Below are 15,614 nucleotides of genomic sequence, written 5' to 3'. Positions count from 1 at the left end.
CCAAAACCTCAAAGTCAAGCCAGGTCCATTTTAAGAGACATTCCAGAGATAACCTCCTTGTGTACTTTCTCAATGAAGACTTGATTCATACAATAGCGAACTTTAGAGCTGGGAGGGCTCTTGGAGGCCTCCTTATTCAGGAGGGATAAAAAACTGCAACCCAAAGAAGTTAAGAGATCTATTCTAGCTAGATTGTGGATTAATAAGTGATGAAGCCAGATCTGGTACACAAGTCTTTAAAATCCAAACTATCCATTTGACACTCTGACACAGTTGCCCAAAAAATATTTCCCCTGGACACAGAAGAAAAGTACTATTTTAAAATGAGCTTCAGTTTAAGCTTCTGCTTTTCAAACCACCTTCCTTCTCAATTTCACTTAGAAAATATCTTCCCTCATTGCTTAGTCTGATATTCAAAAAATTGCCAAAACCTCATGGGTTATTGCAAGTTTTTATAGATATATTCAGTTTTCCTTGTCAGCTTATCATTGTCAACCTCACAAAACTATTTCTGCAGCATCTACTAAGATTTTAATGCATATATAAAATAATTAATAGCTTGTTCATTCATGATGTTAATTATTAATATTGTTAATTATAATTGTTATTAATAATAGTTTCAAAGTTCACAAAAGGCTATCCTTAAGACCACCCTATAGCACAAATACTATTATCTTCATTTTACATAGGAAGAACTAAGGCACAAAGAATTAACTTCTTCAGTCACATAGTCATTTAACAGATAGAGTTGGAGTTTGAACCCAAGTTTTCTGATCCTGAGAACAGCATTTTTTCCCAAGATAGCCTGAAAACTCCCTTACAAGGCAGAAAATGTTGTAAATAGAATATCATATCCCTCATGATTATAAATACTTATAAATGTCTATGTATATACATATGAAAAATTAGAAGTTAATTTGAAATTGTGTCAGAAAGACACTGTGAATGAGTTTAATTTTAATGTAGTTTCATTTTTTTAAATGCTGCATTATCTTTAAAAAGTTAGTTATACAACTTTTTAAAATTCTCCATCAGTGTCAATGGTACCCCATGTAATATTACCCTATGAAATGTACAATGCAGAACTTAACAGTCAGAAGGAAAATTGATTTGAATTTGCCCTCTTAACATTTACTAGTTGTGTATGAGCACAGAAAAGTCACTTAATTTTTCTGAATTTCAATTTCTCCATCTATAAAATAGAAATAATAGTAGAACTTAGATTGCAGGGTTGTTTTAAGGTAAACTGGAATTTTTTTAATTAAATAAGATTCAAGTTTTATGATAGCCTACTGTGTGCAAGACATTGTTCTAGACAGTGATGATATAAGACAAAAACTAAACAGGTTTCACTCAGTTTTTACTGTGGAGACACTCCATGATAAAAGGAAATAAATGCAAATACAACTATGTCTAGATACAAAAGGAGGTACCCCAATTCTGGTTCCCTGATCATCCCTGCTGCAAAGAAATGGAAATGTCAGGTAGGCCATGCTATCTGGACCTGGCTTTGAAGGAAGATTAGAATTCTGCATGGCAAACATAAGAAGCACTGCATTCCCTCCCCAAGATTCACTACCTAGAGTCAAGGAGAGGGATAAAGGCAAACAACCAAAAGGCAAGTATGACTAGACCAGAGCAAGAGTGACAGCAAAGAACATTAAATAAGCCCAGAAAGTAAGTCAGAATGGGTTAAATGTCAAGAGAATATATATAAAATACTTTGTGAATCTTAAAGTGTCAACTAAATGTCTACTGATGTTATAGTTATTATGAGAGAGCAAGGAAAATAAATGTCAATATATGTCATCAGGTCCTACAAGTTCATCCTTCACAAAGCCTCTGAGATTTACTGCATTAGACTGAAGTCCTTGAGAGTAGTGACCATATTTTTCCCTTTCCTTGTATCTTCAGTGCTTAGTACAGTGTCTGATTCATAATAAGTGCTTAGTAAATGCCAACTGATTATCCTTGAGGTGGTATGGTGGGCACAGTAGAAAGAACAAGGCCTGTGTTGCCAGAAGACCTGGCCTGGAGTCCTAACTGACTTCTGGTGTAAGTGTAACTTAGGACAAGTGAATTTAAACTTCCTAAACCTCAGTTTCTCCATCTCTGAAAATTGCTATAATAGTTAATAGGATCACCTCACGAACTCATTGTGAGGGAGACATATTAAAATATGTTATACAAATACAAGCTGTTATTCAGCATTTCTCCAGCCAGTTGTTCATCCTTTGATTACTACAATGGTCTTTTCTGACTGTTTTCCCTGCCCTTGAGGAATATCTGCAAAACACATGTTCAAGAGTCAATAGCTGGCCAAACCTCTCCATCACTAAGCAGATCAAATCTATGCCCCTCAGTACATGTTCTATTTAAAGGCTTCCATTATTCCACTGAACAGTATAATTTCATTTTCCAATACTACTTATCAACAACCAGCTCCTTTAAACTCTAGCAAGGCTGGCTTTCTTATAACTTTCTTGGCTCCATGACATTTTCCTGGCTTGGAATGGCCTAAATTCTTTCCCCCAGTCAATATCTGGAACAGCAAAGTCTCAGAGTTGGAAAGCCCTTCCACCACAGAACCTAATCTACACCAAATTAGGAATCCCCCCTACCACACACCCAACAAGCAGTCATCCACTCTTTGGCAGCAGCTCAATTTTATTTTGAGAGATGAGGCATTTATTAATATTTTACTATGTGTCTGTTATTGTGGATAAAAATACAAGCATGCAAAACAGCTCCTGCCTTCAAGTATCTTACATTTTTATGGGGAAAGATTCTACATCAAAGGGACTTGGAAAGGAATGGATAAGTAAGTACAGGCTATCAACATGGCTTTGGAAATAGCAAAGAAATTCTTTAGAGGTTTGGTTCTAAGCATATGTGAAAACTCATCAGAACCTAGCATCCCAAAGACAAAATCCAAAGTTCTAGAGAAAGGAAAATGAATAAGATAAGAGGAGGAAGTATTAGTGGTATGGTTTGGAAATGGCCAACCTAGCTTTAATGACCAAATCATTTTTTCTTCCATGAAATTTAAATCAACCTTCTTTCATTTTTTCTCCCTTTCATCTCCACCCCATATTGCTTCATATTCTGTTTTCCGGTGACAAGAAAAAGAGTAATTCCTTTTCAATCTGATAGCCCTTCAAGTAATCGTGTACTCATATCACTTCCTTCACAACTCAATTTAAGTCACCTCCCGGTAGGGTGTAGCTTGGAGGAGATTAGCTATAACTGGATTTTCTTCTCTCATTGTTTCTTATCTGTTTTTATAATTTAAATGACTCAAATGCAAGATCTCTGAAGATGAAACCATAGTTCCTCCTCCTTTTGTATCCTTCTTCCTGTTCCTTCTCTCTTCCCTCCATGAACCTTTTACTGATACTAGAGAAAGTAGGCATTTAATATATCCTTGGTGAAAAGAAATCATACAGGCCTCAGCTTGCTAAAAGGTACAGAGGTCATTTTTAAGGGTTTGCCTAGTAACTAATAAACACAAACAAAGGACTCTTACTCAGCCACATATTTGCTAGCATAACTTTCATGCAATCAACTCTCACTTATTTGAGGATTATTCAGTTGGGTTGATTATTTAACCCCAAGAGTCCCTCACTTTCAACTTCTACTTTCTTCTCAGTAATTTACTATTCATTAGCCCTGTCACCAGGGGGTCACAGAAATAATCTCTTCAGCCAACATTTATTGAGCTCTCCTGAGTTGCACCAGGTTTCCCAAAATTGGGAAAAGATACCTTCAATATCTTCATGAAACTCACTACCTAGGATAAAATGAGACAGAACTGTAGTAACTACAAGATACAAGACACTACAACTGGAAGACATTACAAGATGAATCCCTTAGAAAGCTGTTTTCAAAAAATGTTAAATGAAAGGTGTCAATATCTTACCCAATGACTCTTATTGTTAGTACTCCCCCATTACCTAGTATATATTTTAAATTCCTTTATCTGTGTATGTATATCTCCAGAGAAGAGAAGAGAAGAGAAGAGAAGAGAAGAGAAGAGAAGAGAAGAGAAGAGAAGAGAAGAGAAGAGAAGAGAAGAGAAGAGAAGAGAAGGAGAGAGAAGGAGAGAGAGAGAGAGAGAGAGAGAGAGAGAGAGAGAGAGAGAGAGAGAGAGAGAGAGAGAGAGAGAGAGAGAGAGAGAGAGAGAGAAGAATGCAAATTCCTTGAGAGGACTTTCATTTTTATTTTGTATTATTCCTGGGCCCATTTTTGTTGTTGATCAGTCATTTCAATTGTGTGCCCACTTGATACTGTATCCATAATTCTGTAGTGGTTTGTCATTACCTTTTCTCAGCTTATGATGAAGATGAGGAAACTGACACAAAAAAGGTTAAGTCATTTGCCCAGAGTCACACAAGTTAATAAATTTCAGAGGCCAGATGTGAACTCAGAAAAATGAGTCTTCCTGGCTCCAGATCTGGAGCACGATGCACTGTACCACTCAGGTACAACACCCCTAGCATGAAATAAGTATTAGTAAATGCTTCTTGACTTGAACTCAACACAATGGATGATAAACTAAAATGTTTTCTGGCCACACCATTCATTTAGAACATCAATTTCCCTTTGCCTTCCCTGTCGTGGTCTCATCATTAATCAAGAATCATGTTCTTTAATTTAAAAAACAGGTCTGGAGCAGTGTATGTGTGTGTATACACACACACACATACATATATATGACCATTCTCTCAAAGTAGCTATCTTCTTAGCATTCAATTAATGTTCTATTTTACTAACACCCATTCTTTGAAGTGTAATTGCTAGCTCCGGGCTAAATTGTTTAATTCTTGAACTCATTTTTTCATAATATTTCTTGCTTGAGGGGCAGGAGATGCTCTATGCAAGTATCTTTAGAACCTACAGTGAAATTTTTAAGTAGAGACCTGAGAAAGGAGAAACAGAATCTGATTTAGCAGTTCCCAACAAAGAAACAAGGAGGGCTTTTTTGGTAAGCCTCCTAATAAAGCTTATTAAGAATGAATAGTGTAGCAGAGCTACAAGAAAAAAAAATGTTTTAGAGAACATCAGTAAAAGCAAAGTATCTAAAATGGGGGAAACTAGAGTCCCTTTATACTGTGTTCAATGGATAATATTTGGAATATTGTATTCAGTTCTGGGTATTAGTTCTTAAAGAGGGAAATGGATGAAAATGGGCAATAGCTCATAATTCAGTCTGACTGGAACAAAATGTGCATTAAGGGATGTACCAGGAAATAAAGCTGGAAAGGTAGGACCAAGACAGATTGTGCCAGGTTCTTGCTACGCCTAGGGGGGTGGGGGTGCATATGCAAAGAATGCAACAGAGAAAAGAAGAGATTCAAAATGTTCTAGGAAAACTTCTGGAAGAACAACACACGTTCAGATGGGAAGATCAGGAATGCTTTCATGGAAAAGCAGGTTGAACCTTAGAAGAGAGAACATTTTCTACAGGCACACATGAGGGAGAGGTGCATTCCAGTCAGCGAACAGCTTTGCAAGAGGCAGGGGAGCATTGCAAAACAATGAAAATACCTGGGTTCAACTCAAAGATAGAAAACACAAAGCGAAGAAGTAGGAAATAAAGCTGGAAAAGCAGGCTGCATCTACAAGATAAGTTAAAGGGTTTAAAAAAAAAAAAAAAAAAGATAAAGTGAAGACCTTCCATTTTTTCCTGATAGGCAATAGGGAGTTACTGAAGGTTTTTGCACATGAGATTATCTGTATATCAGGAAGATTGCTCTAACAGCTATACAAGAAAGGACTGGAAGGAGCTTTTTACAATAGTTCAGCCAACAGCTGAAAAGGTCCTGCTGGTGGGTAGTCTGGAGAGAGCAGATGCAAGATATGTATGGAGGTAGAACCAAGAGGAATTGTCAATGACTTGGATGTAGAGAAGCTCATGTTCAAAAATTGAAGAAATATTTACACCAAAATTGTTTGAAATGAAAATCAGCTACTTTAAAGCCACAAACTGAAAGTTGTAAAAAGTTGGAGAGAAATAATGTGCTTTACATGAGACTTAAAAAATCTTATGCTTCACTATCCAAAAATTTTCTATTAATTTTCTATTAAAATTATCATTAAAAATCAATTCTAGACTGTTTGGAATCTATTTTCCTTTTATCTTAATATTTAAAATCCCTTGATAAACATTTGAATTCTAGAAAATCATGATGTCATATTTCCAGACTACCTGAGATAATGATTTTTTTAGCCACAGAAGTAATTCCATATCCACATAACAATAAAAATAAAAAACAAACAAACAAAAACACACAGTATCTTGTTCTTCAAAGGCAATGCTGACACAACAGATTAGCCAGTAGCCAAGGACTACTGCTGACTAAGAAAGAGGCACATACATCCTAGTCTTAAAATAACAGGCTGCTTACCATTAAATAAAAGTTCCTGAAGATATCAGGGTATATATACTGACATCTTCAGTCCCATAATCTCTCCATGAGCGAGGAACTTTATTCTCCAATAAGAATTTGAAAGTGCATTCTGCAAAGTCTGGAGATATAAGAATATTGGCCACCAGGACTTAAGGACAGATTAAAGCTCACTTTACCATAACCAATACCACATGGTATAATAAATAAATGATTTTAAGTAAAAGGAAGCAGGGCAAAGTGCTGGACTTGTGATCAAGAATACCAGGGTTCAAATCTCCCTCTGACTCTCATTACATGTCTAAGTTTAAACCAGTCAGAACAATTTCGAGCCTCAGTCAACAATGTAATACTTCAGAAGTTATAAATGGGTTACGATTCCTATCAATGGAGAAATTTCCTACAGCAGGTACTCCTAAAAACCAAGAAAAGAGACCTATAACATATTTACTTGCATTTTAAGGGCTTTGACATGCTTTTTTGCATCTTTGTCTTGTTTGTTCTCATATATCTCAGACGAGATATACTACAGATGCAATTTTATACCCATGTAGAAATTCAAAATTAACCAAGGGGAAAACATACACACACACACACACACACATTCTTCAAACCTTTCAAATTAAAGATTCTTTCAAACACACATATTACTCAATTTGTAAATTCTTTAAATTAAATATACTTTTTGACAACACTTTGGAGCTATTTCTGTCCAACTACTTTTTTAATGAAAATATTCTTCATCTGCTACACATTTTCCAGTGCCATTTAACAAAAGTGATATAATTATAAAGGGGAAAGGTTTCACTTTCCTCTGATACATGTTCATTTTTAAAATAAGTTTTTCCCTAATTACTACATTTTTGATCAATTTATCTATTTGCAATAAAGGACAAAAAGAATCTTGCTTCCTCTTAGAAAACTGTAAAATGTTACTTTTTTGGAAACCAAGAGATTTATGAACCTGAAATATTGAACACTTCCCAGAAAAGGCAATTTAAAAAGAAGTCATGTAATTTCTATTGACAAAGAATTTTTTAAAAAATTTAAATAAGATTATCAAGGTATAACAGTTCTAATATAAGGAATTTTCAAAAGGCAAAAGCAAGGTCTTTTCCTCTCTGCATGAATGAAACCCATTTGCATTGTTTTAAATGGCCTGAAGTCAATCTCTCAAATTCCCATGTTCTGGATAAAGTCTAAAGCTTTTACTGTGTGTTTAGCAATGTTCTAACTCTTCTTTCTTATCACTTCCTCTGTGGAAATAGACGTTCACTTTTGCTAACAATATAAAAAGACCTTGGATAAAATCGCTGCCTTCTCTTTCCAGAACCTTAGTTCCTGATCTGAAAAATAAGGGGGATGAACTAGCTGATAGGAAGGTTTCTTTTATCTCAAAAATCCTATGACTAGGTCATCTCAAAAAGTTGCCTTTCATTATGCAGGTAAGCTATACAGAGGTTCATCAAGATTATATAGCCATCATTCAGTAAAAATAATTTTTCAAGCAGATAAGCTATTTCATTGATATCAGAGACGATGAACTGTAATAAAAATATTTCAAAGCATATTAAAAAGTTAGCTATGTACAGTAGTTTAGCATTGAAGAGTTTTCCAGTCAATAAAACCATCTTAGGATACCTGCTTTCTCCCACCATTCCTGTTCAACATCTACTACCAAATCTCAATTACTTTCCTCTCTCCCTCAACCTGAGTTTTCTTGTTTCTCCCTTCAATAAACAAGCATTCTGGGACCCTTAAAGTTCTCCATGTGAAAAGCAGTCTCCAAAGAAATTTCCATTACTCTTCTGGAAGACCTCAAAGCCACCTGTTAAGACAAAATCCAATCAGCTGACTCTCTCCTGAGACTCACAAAAATTTTACTCTGTATTTTTTGCAATTTCTTTCATGACAAGGATACAATCTTTGCTTTTTGTATATTCCAAAGGCTATCACTCAACCATAGAAAGGATAGGACGGGAATGCATGTAAGTCCTGAAAATAATTAGAAATTGCATGTGTTGAGTTCAAAACAGCAAAACTTGCACCCAAGGAGAAAGACAATTTAGCAGGGGTGAAGAATGTGTTTAAGTAAATGAAATCATGCATAAAGTTAATTTTCATCTTCACATGAGAACTATGGGATTCAGTAGACTAATTCTAGCTCTGGTTCCATCCCTTAATGGCTGTGTAACCTTAGACATCTTATAGTCTCTTTGAGCTCTCATCTCCTCACACATAAAATGAAGCAAATACTCTTACTAGGTCTTTGTGAGGATCAAAAATAAGGCATGAGGAAATATTTTATAAAATGGTAATGCTCTATAAAAGGGACAGTACTGCTATTAATGGGACCCTACTATCCCAATATAACTTTCTGAGACTGCTATATCTACAGATTAATGGAAAGTGTAAGTAAGCACCACACTGACCAAATCCATCAGAAAAGATGGCATCCTTTGTGCCCAAGAGTAAGAAATTTTTCACTGTGATTTACTATCTACAGATATTATGAAGAAATTACTGGATCTCAGAAGTAAGGAAAATTACAGCATCTCAAAGGTCTGGAATTAAGTAAAGGGAGAAGATGCTCTTACCCTATGATGAAATATCAAAATACTTCTCAAAATTCCATGACACCCTAAGCCTACTATGACTGATTATTTAAGAAAAGATAAATTTAAGAATTTCAAAATCCAAACTGTAAAATGTTGGCAGAAAGGAAATGATTATTCAATAAAACTGTGAAGAAAATGGAGAAGGGCATGCTAGAAAAAATGAGTTTATAATCACACCTTATGCCATATGCAACAATAAATTCCAAATGTCATAAGAAATCTAAATATTTTTTAAAATAATTTTAAAATGGGAAGAAAATTGCCAGGATTTTTTGTTAAAGACGGCTCTACTCAAAGAACTCTTCATGGTAGGTAGATAGCCTGGTTCCCAGAGGCTATATCCAGCAAAGGACAACCTTTGTTAGATTCCAACATGCTGGAAAGGCATTGAGTCCTGGCAACAAGCTATACCTGGTGTCCAAAGACCAGCCTAGCTAAGTACAAAAAAGAGTCATCACTACTAGCAAGTTGGCTATCAATTGATAATTTTTTTGTCCTCTGCAATCCATAAACAAAAAATGTTAGTATTATAAAAACATCCACTTGTACAAAAGCACTCATAACAGTTTTATTGATAAGAGCAGAAAACTATAAATAACTTGTGTCCCAAAAGCTGGGAAATAGTAGAATCATTTGTGTTTTTTCAATGTAATGGAATAAGACTGCCCCATAAAAATGATGACTATTCAGAATACAATGAAATATGATGACTATGCACAAAGTAATGCAAAGCAAAAAATGCAGCATTAGAAGGAAAAAAATGCACATTGGCCATAACTTTTTTTTTTTTTTTTTAAACAGGAACTTTTAAAGTACCCAGGTAGAAAAGAAAAGAAGAGGTCAGGGCAAATGCATTTTTCTGTCTTTATTTATTTTTTGATTTCAGTGAAATGTAAATCATCCAGATTATACACTTTTTATTTGGGATTTCATTCCTCATTGAAGTATCACTGTTGCAGATAAAAGATGAAATAACTGAACAAAGTCAAGCTTCAGAACCTAGCAATTTAATAAGCACTGCATACCAGTCACCTACCAACCAGACTTACTCAACTTTGGCACTGGACCCCAAAAATAATCAAATAAGATCAATTAATTAGGGAAAACAATTAACCAAGATACAAAATTAGGTAATCTGATTTCTAATTAAAGGAAAGTTAGGGATTTTCTGAGTTGGGAGGAAAGCAAAAATTGCAATTCCCTGAAGGTATTCCAAATCCCCACATCCTACCCCAACTCTCTGTATTCAAACAAAGGAACATAGAAACAATAACTGATTTGGGGGCCAGTTTTCACATGAGACAAATGGGCTTCATGAGATGTATAACTGTGAGCACCAGTCTACAGATCTGAGCAGGTTTCAGTCCGAATAACTTAGGTCCTTAGTTAAGAATCTCTCTCAACAATAAGGAGAAGGTGCTCCAGCTTCCCAACCACACAGGGTCAGATTCAAACAATGTATTAAAGTCTTCCCACAACCCCCATAACTGAATAAAATTTTCTTACTAAAGTCTTCTCACATCTCCCATAACTGAATGAAGTTTTCTTACAAGACAGAAATTGGACTAGACCCATAATTGAATAGAAGAGAACTGAGCTAGCTCCAAGATTAGTCACAAGATAGAGTCAGTGTAGTTCACTCAATTCCCACTGTACAGAGTGCTAAGGTTATTAAATTTCTAATAAAAATTAATAGAAAAAAAAAGGAAAGTTCATGTGAGGGTAAAAAAAAATTGAATTTCTAGACTCAGCCAACATTCATCAAGAACTTTGGACAAAGAAGGCTCTGGAAGTCTCTGGGCTAGACAGGATACAAAGAGAGAAACAATATAATTTCAACCTATCATTAAAGGTAACAATTAGACAACACTGTGCTTAAGTGATAGCTATTTTAGGCTTTTCATTTTCATTCCTATAGAGCCTTTCTCTTCACATGCTTTTGATTATAGCAAATGCCTCCTATTAAGGAAAAATCCACAGCTTTTTTTGACATCCCTCATTCCATCAAAGTTTTTTTTCCTTATTGTTGGGGCGTTTTTTGTTTTTTTGTGTTTATTTTATTTTGTTAAAGGAAAGCAGTTCAGCTAAGAACCTGATGGTAATAACTTAAGCTGCAATGTCTTATAAAACCACCCAAGGGTGAAGAATCACATGCAGACCTCAGTCAGGACTGAGCCTTAAGCCTACATCTGCTTACCACGTGTGTTGGTAGCCATGTCAGCCACTTTCTGAAAGGCATCCAAGAAGGCAGCTGCTGCTACTACTGTAGTCCTGAAAGGCAAACAGATAACAAAAGCATGAGGAATTATTCTAGCAATTGCATTGGAGCCTTCACAATCCAAACATTGTGAATTTCTGTAAGACAGCACTGAATATCCTTTTGCAGTACCAATAATAGATGGATAAATGAATGGATGGAAGGAAGGAAAGAAGGAAGAATGGAAGGAAGGAAGGAAGGAAGGAAGGAAGGAAGGAAGAAGGAAGGAAGGAAGGAAGGAAGGAAGAGGAAGAAGGAAGGAAGGAAGGAAGGAAGGAAGAAGGAAGGAAGGAAGGAAGGAAGGAAGGAAGGAAGGAAGAAGGAAGGAAAGAAGGAAGGAAGGAAGGGAAGGAAGGAAGAGAAGGAAGGAAGAAGGAAGGAAGGAAGGAAGGAAGGAAGGAAGGAAGGAAGGAAGGAAGGAAGGAAGAAGGAAGGAATGAAGGAAGGAAGGAAGGAAGGAAGGAAGGAAGGAAGGAAGGAAAGAAGGAAGGAAGGAAGGAAGGAAGGGAAGGAAGGAAGGAAGGAAGGAAGGAAGGAAGGAAGGAAAGAGGAAGGAAGGAAAGGAAGGAAGGAAAGGAAGGAAGAAGGAAGGAAGGAAGGAAGGGAAGGGAAGGAAGGAAGGAAAGGAAGGAAGGAAGGAAGGAAGTAAAGGAAGGAAGGAAAGGAAGGAAGGAGGGAAGGAAGGAGGTGGAAGGAAGGAAGGAAAGAGAAAGGAGGGAAAGAAAGAGGGAGGGAGTAATGGATCAATAGAGACATAGAGAGAGATAAATAGGAAGAGGTGGATAGAGAAAGATGGATTAGGATGGACAGATAAATGAATAGAGATAGGAAAAGAGATAGATGGATAGAAAAACAGAGGGATGGCTAGAGAAAGACAGACTGAATGATTATAGATAGAACAAGTTTTTTTAAGGTTTGCAAAGTACTAACATATATAGAGAGAGAGAGAGAAAGAGAGGAGACAGAGAGAGGGAGAGAGAGAGAGAGAAGGAGAGGAGACAAAGGAGAGAGAGAGAGAGAGAGAGAGAGAGAGACAAAGAGAGAGAGAGAGAGTGAGAGAGAGAGAGAGAGAAGAGAGAGAGAGAGAGAAGAAAGAGAGAGAGGAGAGAGGGAGAGAGAGAGAGAGGAGAGAGAGAGAGAGAGAGAGAGAGAGAGAGAGAGAGAGAGAGAGAGAGAGAGATCTTATAAGATACCAAATAGGACCACTGGTATTATCTCCATTTCACAAAAGAGGAAACTTTGGACTCAAGAAGGTTCCTATCTCACCCACTACAGAACTGCTTTGTTTATTTGTATTTATTTTTGTGATGGTAAAAAGAAAACCAAAACACCTGAATACTAAAAATATACCCATGAACTGAGGAATAGCTAAATAAGTTGTGGCATATCAATCATTAAACATTCATTAAGAGTCAACCATATGTGAGGCACTGTGCTACAAGAATACAAAAAAAAAAAAAAAAAAAAAAAAAGTAGTCTCTGCCCTCAAGGAGTTTATAGTCTAATAGCTGATAGCTGTATGGTATAAATGAATACTGTCATGCTGCAACAAGTGAGGGGAAAGAGTTTTTAAAGAGTTATAAGGAAGAATGAAATAAAAAGAAGCAGAAAAACAATGTATATGATAAGACTGGGAAAACACAAACTGGAAACTGGATGAATTTTGATCAATGCAATGACTATCCATGGCTATAGTAGTACTCTATCTAACCAGAAGTTATACACTCAGGATGAAGAATAAGATATATATTTTAAAAAACACAGCCTGTGAAGAAATTTGTTTAGCTTGATTATGCATGTTTGTGGCAAGGAGAAATGTAAGTTTCTACTCATTAAAAATAAAATTAATTTATAAAAATGAGATTACATTAACATAAAACTCAGTAATAGTAAACTTTGTCAATGTGAGCCAATAAACAATTATACATGAGACCTAATTTCACTTAAGAATTAGTTACTTAAAAAAAAAAAAAATCACGATTGAGATGAAGTGCTTCAAGAGATAACAAAGTTCCCTACATTGGAGGTCTATAAGCAAAAGTAGGATCGACTCTTGTTTTTTTATTAAAGCTTTTTATTTTCAAAACGTATGCATGGATAATTTTTCAACATTAACCTTTGCAAAACCTTGTGCTCCAATTCCCCCCCTTTTCCCGTACCTCCTCCCCTAGATAATAAGTAATCCAATATATGTAAAACATGGTAAAAAATATGTTAAATCCGATATAGGCATACATATTTATACAATTATCTTGCTGCATAAGAAAAATAAAATCAAAAAGGAAAAAATGAGAAAGAAAATAAAGTACAAGCAAACAACAACAGAGAGAGTGAGAATGCTGTGCTGTGCTGCACACTCCATTCCCACAGGCCTCTCTCAGGGTGTAGATGGCTCTCTTCATCACAAGGTCTTTAGAACTGGCCTGGATGATCTCATTGTTAAAGAGAGCCATGTCCATCAGAATTGATCATCCTATAATCTTGCTGTTGCTGTGTACAATGTTCTCTCAGTTTTTCTCATTTCACTCAGCATCAGTTCATGTAAGTCTCTCCAGGCCTCTCTGAAATCATCCTTCTGGTCATTTCTTATAGAACAATAATATTACATAACATTCATATACCATGATTTACCCAACCATTCTCTAATTGATGGGCATCCATTCATTTTCCAGTTCTGACCACTACAAAGATGGCTGCCACAAACATTCTTGCACATACAGGTCCCTTTCCTTTCTTTAAAATCTCTTTGGGATATACCCCCAGTAGTAACACTGCTGGATCAAAAGGTATGCACAATTTGATAAATTTTTGAGCATAGTTCCAAAAACTGTTCTCCAGAATGGCTGGATGTATTCACAATTCCACCAACAATGTATTAGTGTCCCAGTTTTCCCACATCCCCTCCAACATTTGTCATTACCTTTCCCTGTCATTCTAGCCAATCTGAGAGGTGTGTAATGGTATCTCAAAGTTGTCTTAATTTTCATTTCTCTGATCAATAATGATTTGGAACTCTTTTTCCTATGATTAGAAATATTTTAATTTCTTTATCTGAAATTTGTTCATATCCTTTGACCATTTATCAATTGGAGAATGGCTTCTATTCTTATAAATTTGAGTCAATTCTCTATATGTTTTAGAAATGAGACCTTTTTCAGAACCTTTGAATGTAAAAATGATTTCCCAGTTCATTGCTTAGGATGGACTCTTGTTGGAGGTATCATAGAAGAAAGTCTTTATGGATTGGACTAGAAGGACACTGAGTTCCCTACAAACTCTGCAATTCCAAGATTTTGTGGTGAAAAATGTTAAAAACAACAAGACTCTCTCAACAGATCCCTGTTTCTATGAAAGATATCCTACAAGGAAATAGAGATAAAGAGAAAGGAAAAGTAGGGAACAGAAAGAGTGATGTAGAGCATCAGAGAGAAACACAGGGGGAATGAGAAGAGAGACAAAGACAAAGAGAGGAAGAGAGGTAGAAAATGAGAAAAAGAGGGATCAGAGAAAGAGAATGAGAAACAGAGACAATGAGGAAAGAGAGAAAGAATGAGAGGAACAGGGTAGAGAGACTGAGACTATAAGAAAAACAGATGGAGACAGGGACAGAGACAGAGAAAACTACAAATATATACAATTACAGAATGCTAAAACTGGCAAAAATCATATAGTACAGCCCAGAATTCAGGTGGATTGCCCAGCTCACACAAATAGTCAAGTTGAAAGACAGATAATGGCCCCCAGGTGTTTGATCCTGAGCCCAGAAATACTTTTAGAACAGGAATTCTTAATCTAGGATCTATGAATTTGTTGTTTTTGTTTTTTTTTTAAATACCCTAATAGCTTCACTATAATAGAGTTGATCTCCTTTGTACTTCCATATATTTATCTATCTATCTATCTATCTATCTATCTATCTATCTATCTATCTATCTATCTATCTATCTATCTATCTATTTGTTTGTTTTAAGCATTTGATTCTGAGAAGAGGTTCCTGGATTTCACCGGACTGCCAAAAGATCCAAGACACCAAAGAGACCAAGAATCTCTGCTTTACAGAATGAAATCATTGTAGCTGGGAATGAAAACTGGGACAGGAAATAATCTATCACTCAATGAGTGTGTTAGAGAAATTGCACCGGAAGATTTTTTAAAAAACATTAAATATTCCAAGGGGCCAGGAAATGAAATCTGTGATAACTGTTTTTAACAGAGGCCAATAATTACAGTGTTACCAAATACATGACAAAAGATAAGAAAATAAGAGAGAAAAAAATTAAATCTAACAGATTTATAACAGAAAAAAAAAAAAAAGGATTTACTATCCTAGAT

The 15,614-nt window shown here is 35.7% G+C and overlaps 1 protein-coding gene across 6 annotated transcripts in view; it reads right to left on the bottom strand.

Annotated features, from left to right (window-relative positions):
* The window catches only part of MTSS1 (MTSS I-BAR domain containing 1), a 219,972-nt gene that overhangs the window by 159,483 nt on the left and 44,875 nt on the right, over positions 1 to 15,614 (bottom strand). For all 6 annotated transcript variants that reach the window (XM_074265847.1, XM_074265864.1, XM_074265871.1 and 3 more), the window contains exon 3: positions 11,223 to 11,296. In XM_074265847.1, the coding sequence (XP_074121948.1) occupies positions 11,223 to 11,296 (74 nt within the window). The remainder of the gene's footprint in view (positions 1 to 11,222; positions 11,297 to 15,614) is intronic.

The sequence above is a fragment of the Sminthopsis crassicaudata genome, chromosome 1 (assembly GCF_048593235.1).
Source record: "Sminthopsis crassicaudata isolate SCR6 chromosome 1, ASM4859323v1, whole genome shotgun sequence".
NCBI lineage: Eukaryota > Metazoa > Chordata > Mammalia > Dasyuromorphia > Dasyuridae > Sminthopsis > Sminthopsis crassicaudata.
The sequence above is the reverse complement of the archived record's forward strand: the minus strand, read 5'-3'. Positions and strand labels throughout refer to the sequence as shown.